At 42.9% G+C, this 10,709-nt stretch overlaps 1 protein-coding gene across 1 annotated transcript in view; it reads left to right on the forward strand.

Annotated features, from left to right (window-relative positions):
- The first annotated feature begins 4,697 nt into the window (after positions 1-4,697).
- The window catches only part of LOC139297107 (SH3 and multiple ankyrin repeat domains protein 2-like), a 110,009-nt gene continuing 103,997 nt past the window's right edge, over positions 4,698-10,709 (forward strand). Inside the window, exons 1-2 of the mRNA XM_070919718.1 lie at positions 4,698-4,928; positions 9,950-10,153. Of these exons, the coding sequence (XP_070775819.1) occupies positions 4,725-4,928; positions 9,950-10,153 (408 nt within the window). The 5' untranslated portion in view covers positions 4,698-4,724. The remainder of the gene's footprint in view (positions 4,929-9,949; positions 10,154-10,709) is intronic.

Below are 10,709 nucleotides of genomic sequence, written 5' to 3' on the forward strand. Positions count from 1 at the left end.
GGAGCGCTTGTCGTTAGTCTCGTTCGTTTGTCATTTATTGCGCCTAGGTGGGTCGTGTGCATGATAGGAATTCATCATTACAAGGAAGAGCGAATCTATTTAATATCCTCCTGTGATTTGGGGGGGGGGGGGGGGGGGGGGCTGCCTGTCTCGTCTCTGTGTGAGGTAGCATTTGTTTGGAGGCGAAATTACTTTGAATAGAAAAACTCTGAATCAACAAGCTGTGATGGAGGAAGAGTCTGGGTGTGCTGATGCTTACCTATTCACAAGTTTCCTAAATGTCTGGTTCGAATGAATCTTCTTCTTCTTTAACAAAAACCAGATCTGAACTCCCACCTCGCCCTCCAGGAAACCAAACAATACAGACCAGTTGATCATTGCTTACCTTTTTCAGCATTTCAAATTGGTCCGGTTTCGTGGTAATCGATGGCCGTTTCCCTCGTTTGAAGGAACAATCAAGCCAAACTTTGCAGGTAGGATTAAGAATGGGGACATCATGTTTCTGTTCCACAAAAATGGCGACTAGCGACTTACAGACTTATAAATGGTCCAGCATCTGCTGTCGTTAATGTGCCCGAATATTACACCAGCAAATGGCAACGTCTCCTCTGAGTGCAAATGCAGGTGACATGGGAGTAAAAGCTAAAGTTAGCGTGCCTCACAATCAAACGACTAGCAAGGCAAAATGCAATCTGAGTACGACTGGATGTTTGTACAATGTTAGCAAAGTAGTTAATGGAGTGAGTGACTGATTAAAGCCATTAAAACACTACTGATAGCAGCTTTAATGTAACTTCATGCAATATATTGAATGTACTGTCTTGGCTCTAATGGCTTCCAGCACTAATTCCATGTGTTAGTTTTACAGGTGTTCATCAACATACCTCTAACCTATTTCTGTCAGACATTTACACTGGAGAGAAGGCGTTTTTTTTGTCTCCATCTCTTTCTAGCCCTCTCTCACATGCACGACTCATGCAAATCAAAGCAAATTACTGTGTTCATTACCGAACTCTGTATACTCTCTCAGGTACCTAAAGACTTAGAAAGTCTCCAAGACACTCTTTTCATCTTTTCAATTACACCAGTGAATGAAGTGAGGGACTGGTGTGGAGGGAAAATGAATCAAAAAATGGCAAAAAAATGGCAAAAAATGGCCTTGTTACAATGGACACAGCTCCGTGTGTGTGTGTGTGTGTGTGTGTGTGTGTGTGTGTGTGTGTGTGTGTGTGTGTGTTGAAGTAGAGGTGGTAAAAACAACAACAAAAGAACCAGTCACACTCCCTCTCCTCCTCCTCCTCCTCCTCCTCCTCCTCTCTCTCCGTCTCACACACACTTTCACACATTCACACATTCACTTTCATAGAAGCAGCCAGAGAAAGTGAAGGTACTTAAAGCCAGCAAGTGCATTTCAGCCGCGGAGAAGTCCTCTTGATTTGACGGTGTCGTACGTTAGAAACCTGATAGATGTCACAGCGTCCTGCTGCAGAATCAGGTTAATGAGGCCGATCCATAGAAGTTGCTGGAATGGTGCAATCTCCTGAAAACTGTCAGTCAGTCAGCAATATGAATGTCATCAGACCCCAAATCAGCCTGAGCTGTGAGATTACATCAGACCTTTCAGCGCATGGGCAGCTTCTCCCTGAAATCTTTAATGAAGCTGAAACTCGGCCACAGTTCAGAAGTCGTCTCTGAGCCGCCGACGACGTCAAGAAAACGTGTTTTGTTTTGTCGTTACGTTGATTTTATTTTCCTCCAATTAAAAAGACCTCAACCTGAGAGAAAGACGACGTGTTATCTACATTTTAAGCTCAAGTATCTCACTCTGTAAATATTAGCTAATGTTTCCAGGTATCGGATGTAACAGTCATGCCTGATAAAAAAAAGATAAATCAACTCAAATACGATTTAAGCTTTGACAGCAACATAAATGATCACCGCTCATGGTTTTCCATACAGCAACATGTCTTCAGGCATGTCTGTTCTCTGTTGGCTATGAATGAATTAGCATGCTAATCAGCTGATAATTATCACTTTGTGTGACAAGAAGGAATTATTTGCGTCTTTGAAAGAGAATGAACGCAGCATTAGGATTCCTGATGGAGAGTGGGAAGAATGTGTCTGGTTAATGTGTTTCCTCAGACAATCACACCGCAGTGTTCGATGATCGCGGCTTTTCAATCAGTGTGTTTATTTGTGTGTGTTTGTGTGTGATGTTGACATACAGGGGGGCTTTATATGGAGGGGCGTAGCTTTGGTTTCAGAAGTGTCAGGGCTTCTTCAACTAAAAGACAAAAAAGCTTCTGGAAATTATATGAATACGTTATGAATAAGTTCCTGTCCTACGTTTATTGAACACTTTGTCAACATACGCCTCGACGACGACGACGGACGATACTGTAGGATTAATCCAAGCACTGCTTTTCTTTCAGTTAACATGTCTAATGGTTACCGAATAGTGTGCTCACAGTACAAGTACAGAGTTTGTACTCCCAGATTTTCTCCAACCACCTCAGTCTTGTGCATCAGCCGTGTTTAAAAAGTCCATTTCTGTTGTTATCTGTCTTAACAAAGTGTTTCAAGGTTCTCAGTAGAAAGGACAACAGGAATGTAAACTGTGTCCAACAAGTGCTGCAGCCATAGACACTGAAGCATTGTGAGCGCCAGTAAAGTTCATCTAAACATCAGCCATGTAATGAATGACTTGTCTATTTGTGTACTGTGTATATTTTATTTCAGTACATTTGAATATTTAATGCATTTTTACAGCACACTGTAAGCACACATATGAACAGACACCCAAGCAGAAACACACACACATGTTCGCATACACACACACGAGACTCTGTAGTACCTCCAGTGCATTCATAATTGGCCACATGCGGATTGGAAAGGCACGGAAGAAAATTATACAAATGACAGTAGGAAGACCTCAGCAGGAAGCCAGAATGGAAATGTGCAAAAAGCACCAGTACTGATGTGAAAACTGGCAATTTTATTGAATATCTTATTTTAACAAGTCACATGTTCAGTTTCCATCTTTTCTCACTTTTTAAAAAATCCTTTTTTGATAGACTTCTAGCTGCGTCACGCTCGAGGGAAACGGTGAAATCTGTTGTTATTATCAGGAAAAACAGCTCCGTAAATCTGAAGATCAGAAAGGAAATCTATCCATCGCTCGTCTCGCTGACGGCGGATTGAAATGGAGACCTTTATCTCTTGTTATCAGAAAACATTTTCATCGGCCATGACACAGTGACAAGCGTCTCAGCTAATGGACACGCGTACACCAGGATGAGCGCCACAGACGCCGCGAGGTGACGACACACAACCCAGCTGGTCCATTTCAGGTGGCCCTCCGGCTGAAATGTCTCAGCTCTGTTCGGTTTGTGTTTTCTGGGTGAAGAGCATGAAAACAACAGTGACCGAGTGTCAAAGCAGACGCCTGCTATTAAGAGAAATGATCAAGAAGGAACAAGCACACTGATTGGTCATTGAACTCTGTATGTCAGCTGAGTTTGTGTTGTACTGAGAAGCGCATGTGCTCACCAGATTTAACTTTTGAACCCTTCTTTAGGTTAAAGTTATGTTAGATAAAAAAAAAATGCCTTCACCTGTGCAGGGCTGCAGCTAACGATTACTTTACCAATTAATCACATGATTATTTTCTTGAATAATCAATGAATTGTTTAGTCTATAATGTCTATATGTTGTGTTTTGTCTGACCAACAGTCTCAAAGCCAAAGATATTCACTGTGGAAACATATAAAACAGAAAAGCTTCAAATCCCAGCTTTGTGGAAATCGTAATGTTTGTTCTGACAACTCGTTACAGTTCTAAAACCTGCGTCTCTCCGTTAATGTTGTTCTAGTCCTTGGTATATTACAAATATAGTCATTTTTCAGTATTCCTATATAATACTTACTATAAACTGGGGTGATAAATCAAGCGTCGGGGTGCTCAGAGAAATCAAATCCCCGAGCGATTCGATCAAGATTCTGATGAAATGATGCGGTAGAGCTGGGATCTCTGTTGTTCGCAGCATGACAGGAGGAAACAAGATTCTTCTCACATGTCTGTGCAGAACACGAATGTGACTTTTACTTACAGAACATTACGGAAGATTAAGATGCTCTAACTGCCATTTCCCTCTTCACCCTTTCAGGTCCGCAGGCGTGCAGAATGAGTGAATGATAGTCCATGCACACTAACCTCTCACAAGGAAACCGGGTGGATACAAATGATTAGATATTCAGGTTATTTTAAATGTCTTCATTCTATCCAAGTCAGTCAAGAGAGCACAAGCAGTGACTGATGAGATGTAACACGTTTCATTTGCCGATCCATAAATCATGTTGACGTCGCAGCTTAATAGAGTCACTTGGTCTGCTACATTTTTGGTAGTAGAGCTTTTGTACGACTGCTTCCTGGTGCAGTTTTCACCCTCCTTTTACACACATACAGTAAAGCTGTAATGAAGCGAAAGCTTTTTGTGAAGATGCAGTCGCATGAGGTCCTCTGGGAGTTTCCTGAAGCAGACTGTGCAGGCTGAATGGAAGAGAATAAACAAACTAATAAGCGCCATCTTTGGGGGCTTTCTAACGGTAGAAGGGGGGGGGGGTTCTTCTGTTTTAATGCCTACTCTCTGTAATGAACAGTTTGTGTGAGCGTGACCTTTGTTCCCTCCTTGTTCGTCCCAGCTGAATCCGCCGGGCCTGCTGACTATGCCCCGGAGCCCCACCTCCAGTGAGGATGAGATGGCCCAGAGCTTTTCCGACTACTCCGACGACTGTGCCTCCGACAGCTCCCGCGAAGAGACCATTTACGAGACCATAAGGGCCACCGCCGAGCCATCTCAGACCCGCATGGACGACATTCACACAAACTCGCTGGTCATCCGTGTCCTCATCCCGGACCTGCAGCAGACGGTAAATATCTGTGAAGGATGAGGACGGACATGTGGAGATATGTGTGGGAGTCGATATGAAATATGAACTAGATTTGTATTGATTATCCAACCTTCTTGTTGAGATCCACTGGATTGGATCTGATGAATGATGGTGTGTTTGACACCTTATAGCCTTATTTACAGTCGAAGTGCTTTTAAACTGCACCGCAACACAGGTGCATTAGAGCTACTGCAGAGCCACTCATACTGCAGGGCCCCCGGTAGCAGTTCATCACTTTCAGCATGCAAAACGTCCATAATGTGGAAGGTGCTTTTCCAGATGTTCAAGGACTATAAAATGACCCACATGGGATCCCACGCGCTCTCTGCTCGCCAACAACAAGCTCACTTGAGATCAAGTGCAAGTGTTTATTTTTAACTGCAATTACATGTACGTTTGCTTACTTAGACTCACAGACCCAGATTTTTTTATTTGATTGAAAAACACTGAGTCACTTCAGAGAGGGTCTCTCTCTCTGTAGGGATCCTTTCCACAATGTTGTCACTTTTGGTGGGCGCACATTTAACGGGCACAATTGCCCACAAGGATTATGTTGCAGCCCGCTGCAATGGCTGCCAGCTGAGGTGATGTACCGGACCACTTGGTAAATATTAGTCCAGGTTTAAAAAGACCGGAATCTCCCTTTAAAGATACTCATAAGCAGGCCCAATGTTTTTTCTTTATAGTATGATAACCCGTCTTTTATGTGTAGCATGTCTTTATCATTTCCATTCATGTATAAATAATGTGGCAAGACAAACCTCAAACCTGGAAGCTGGTTTTTAAACAGAAATCTTTCACTCATTTCCATTTAGACTTAAAGGAGCTCTGACCGACGGGATTCATGTGACGTGTTTTCCTGTAATAACAGGCAGTGGTGTGTGAATGCTGAGTGGGCGACGTGTAGGGGGTTGATAAATAGACTTGTGTGTAAGTGAGGGTGTGTGTCTGAGGAGGGGGTGGTATTAATGTGGCTCCTTATTCTGGGAGATGTCTGATAGTAAATAACTGTGTGGTAGACACAGGACAGGGACAGCATGGTTCAATACTGGACTGTATAAGATGGGACATCAACATCGAACACTATAGCTGGCTGTGTAATGTAATATTTTGGTGCAGTTAACAGATGATAAGATGATAAACACGTGGAAGCCCAGAGGAGACAGGAAATGACTGATGAAACATGTTATAATTGTCCTCCCGTTTCCCATTAATATGCAAATGAACGGCAGGTAGATGAATAGCAGAAAGCAAACAATGCATAATGAATGTTTTTCTGAGGCGCAGACCTCATACTTGCCTGAAAAACAACCACGCTGCCCCCAGATTATGAAATACAGTAAGTGAATGCAAGAATCTGTGGTATTTCTTAATTTAGGCTGATGTCACTCTTATATCTGTCTGTTAAATATAAGGCTGCAGCCAGTTAGCTCATGGAAACAGCCAGCCTGCCTCTGTTCAAAGGTAAGAACGGCTCGGTTTTTGAATGATTTAAACAAACAATATAGTTATAAGTGGGAGGGGCAGGAGACTCTCCCAGATAATGTAACCTCCTATATGTTTGTATGTATATGTTATGGCCACCTCATTCCTGAGCCTGAGCTTGATCTGCCTCACTGAACCAACAACGGACTGAGATAAAGAAACAAGCTAAAAAGACTCGATTCATTTTATGAATAAAGAAGAGCCTGAAACGTGTATGTGGATAACAGCACAACTTTAACATTGTGAATATGTTTTATTAATGTTAACAGTGGGAATTATGAATGTTTTACCCCATGCATGCTCACTGTTAATGTTGATGAAGCCCAGGTGTGCTACGTTTACAGTATGGGAGTACAATATGATGCACTGTAAAATGACTGCCGTAGCCTCTGTGGGCATGTGTGCTCCGCCTCATTGATCATACAGCAAGTGTACTGTAGCTGTCAATGAAGAGGTTTGGATATAAAGGTTTATCATCAAAGACCAGCGGTGCCTAACTGTAACTCCCTGTGGAGGAGCAGCTGGAGGTGCTGCCAGAGTCTGTACAGTAGTTTCATCTTGGGCTGATGCAGCTTTGTACTTCAGCTCTTTGTTTGATGTGCGTGTCCTCGGGGACTGAGAACCGCTCCAGATAGCTTCACACTGGATGTCCATGACGGTACAGAGAGTTAGAGCATTTCCTCAGAAGAAGAAGAAAGAGAGGGGAACAGGAAGTTGGCATGGCGGCTGCCTGGCAGAGCTCTGCCTTCAGCAGCCACCTGATGCCCCTCTCTCCTGGGTTCCCCTCCGTCATCCTCTGTCCCATTTTGTCCATTTGGATGTTCCTTTAGTCCGCATATCTTTTCATTTGTTCTATCTGTTCTATTCACGTCTATTCATTTCATCCCACAGATGCTAACACAAAGAACGTAATATATGTACAGATATTAGCAGCTGCTTCAGCTGTAACTTCCTGAATGGCAAATCTGAACAGAATAAAGGAATGGTACATACGTGTGTGTGTGTGTGTGTGTGTGTGTGTGTGTGTGATGCAGTGGGCTTGGATCCTCAAGGTACAGTGTTGACCCAGAGATAACCTCATGACCCTTTGATGTAATTAGCTCGGTGGTTTTAACTCCAGTATAAAAGGTTTGTGTGTGTGTGTGTGTGTTCACATGTGCACTAAGCTCTCTCACATGTATGCACTAATGCTCCTGATTTCACATTCATCACTGAGCACTCAGCGGTGCCACTTGATCACATGATTGAGTCACACAGTCCACTTGGAAATCAAACTTGGTTGAATAATTCAAACGCACACAGCACGTGCACGTGGCCTCCAGCTCTGATGTAAACTGTAACTATATCTGTACAAAAGTAAGCTTCAGAGATCATAACTTACTGGTAGCTTTGCCTCTTTTTATTGATATGATGTTAATCAAAATACCCTTTTGTTCTCGATACCTATAAAATCTGTGTACATTTAATGGAATACTTGGATAGTTTGAGAAACAAGACAGTTAGATGAGAAGATAGACACCACACTTATGTCTGTGCTGGAGCTGGAGCCAGAAGGCGATTAGCATAGCTTAGCATAAAGACTGGAAGCAGGGGGAATCCCCCACACCATCCAAGACCTCTGAAGCTCACTAATTATTCACAATTATATCCTCTTACACAGTCAGACATGTAAAACAGACAGACTAGCTGTTTCCTCCTGCCTCCAGTCTTTATGCTAAGCTATCACCTCCTAGCTCCAGCTCTGTATGCATTGACTTGAAAGTGAGCAAGCGTATTTCCCACAATGTCAAACTACTCCTTAAACTTTTTCCTGACCGTATTCTGAAATTGTTATAATGAGCCTTGAGACTATAGCTGGTGGCAGCTGTGACACTGGTCCTCTCTTCCACACAAACCAACACTACAAACACATGTTGGGCCACAAGAATGTGACAAAAAACTCCCAGAAAAAGACAGATGAAAGGTGGTAGCTTTGTATCTCACTTTATTTCACCCATCTCCCCTCTCATTTCATGCCAGTCCACAGCACTTACATCCAGATGGAGACACCATCTTTTCAGAGCTTGTTTTGCTAATGATTCAGAGATTGGACACAATGGCAGACATGAGGTTAGACAAGCAAGCTAGTTTTCCAAAGACTGAGTCTTTGAATTCTTGGGCCACGATTGGAGAGCGCGAGGACACTTGAAAGCTGCTGCTGTTTCTCCCGGTCTTCGTGGTTTCCATGGTCTTACGCAGAGCCACAGTGGCCAGTCGAATGAAGTTCATCCATCATCAGGTCAGACGGCAGCAGATTTTGGTTTTATTTTCATGATTGTGATCCATTCTGACAAGCTACAACAGATAATCCACAGGGATGGACTTAGAGAGTGGCCACAGTTTAGAGAAAAATACTGGATAATTTCCTTAAACTCTAAACTGCTCCAGAAACATTGTTGAGTTTAACTGCTGAAGAAGACAGTGTAGGAATTAACCCATAAGACTATGGTTAAACTATTTATGCTCTTATTTTATTTCGTTACAGTTGGGACAAATAGTTTTAGTCTTTCTGTGATGATGACCACGACAGGTCTCTACTTTGAAAGACATTGATTCCCGGTTCCCTGGAAACTTCATGCACATTGTTTAAGTTGAACTCACGTCGAGGGCGAGGAGGCAGCAATGATGGGAGCGGATGGAAATTTGCCACTGTAATAAACCAGCAGAAGGAAAGACGGCCATATCAGTCCAAACAGGCCTGCCAGACACCAGACATCTGTCTCTGTACTGTACCTTCAACCCTTCATCTTACCATCGCCTCCTCTCCTCAACCCACTCGACGCCAGGCGAGAGGATTATGGTTAGGCAGGGTTCACAGACCGCTCATCCCTCCAGCCTTTATCACAGACGCAGGGCTGCTATCGCCGGCTGAGCAGCACATCCAGCTGTAAACACTTCCTGAATGCCACGGCACAGCGCCCATAATCCTCTCTGATTCAGGCGAGGCCAGAAGTCCTGCATTGTATGTTTTTTCACTCCAGGGAAGCTGGAACTTTGAAAGACCAGGGGGCAGAGGGGTCGTGTCAATTACATCCTCAGTGGGCGAAGTGGTCCTGTTTAGCATAAAGCTCGACAACAATAAAACAATGAAAAAGCTTGGCAGTGCTGCCTGGCAGTCATGGTTTATTTGTAGTAACTGGGACAGGGTTTGTTTTATCAAAGCACCAATTTCGATGTGTCTGAGCTATTTTGATTGGGCACCATTGTTCTGTGATTGTATTCAAATCCTCTCATCGCTCTTGCGTCCCGGCCTATTTGCATCTGTCAATCAAAAGTCCAGTTCACAAGTGAAATGTCTGTCACAAGTTGATAACATTGCATTGATCGGTTATTATTTCAAAGATGAATATTTCATTTGTGTTGATTGCTGTGACTGCCAGCCAAGGCTCCAGTCATCACTTTTTAATCAATTTCTCTCTTTTCCCCTCACACACACTTCCGCTCTCTCCTCCCCTCCCCCCCCCAAACCCAACCAGAAATGCATGCGGTTCAACCCGGATGCGACGGTCTGGGTTGCCAAGCAGCGGATCCTGTGTACTCTTAATCAGAGCCTGAAAGACGTGCTCAACTATGGGCTTTTCCAGCCAGCCAGCAACGGGAGGGACGGCAAGTTCCTGGACGAAGAGCGCATCCTCCGAGAGTACCCCCAGCCAATCAGCAAGGGTGTCCCGTCTCTGGAGGTAAACTATTAGATTATTAGCAGTGACGGAATCGAATTTATGAACATTTAATATTTATTACATCAACTAAATTAGGAGGCAGTAACCTAATATGTCTATTCCCATGTAAATCATGTTGCTGTACACTAGGGCTGCGCTGTATGGACAAAATCATGAACAGTGTTTTCATACAAATTCATTATATTATTTAATTTAAGCTTAAATATTCCCTTAAAATGAAAATTCCCAAGTAGAAGATTCAGAGCCTGAACAATAACTTAGTTCTCTTACCACAACAGTAGCATGTGGAGTGATTAGCTAACTCAGGCAACCCTGTTGTGCCCATTGTTAACAGGACTTTTAATTCCTAATGAACTGTCATGTACTTGTACTATGTATATATATATATATTTGTTAATATAATATATATATATAAATATATATAAATATATACTGCGACTGTTCAGCTGGCTGAGGGCACACTAAACTGTTAAACCTGTTGAAGTAAATAACTCAAATTGTTTGCCTCAAATTAAAGATATTGACAAAGACTCTATATATAATATCTCTATATTAA

Source organism: Enoplosus armatus, chromosome 1 (genome assembly GCF_043641665.1).
Source record: "Enoplosus armatus isolate fEnoArm2 chromosome 1, fEnoArm2.hap1, whole genome shotgun sequence".
Taxonomy (NCBI): Eukaryota; Metazoa; Chordata; class Actinopteri; order Centrarchiformes; family Enoplosidae; genus Enoplosus; species Enoplosus armatus.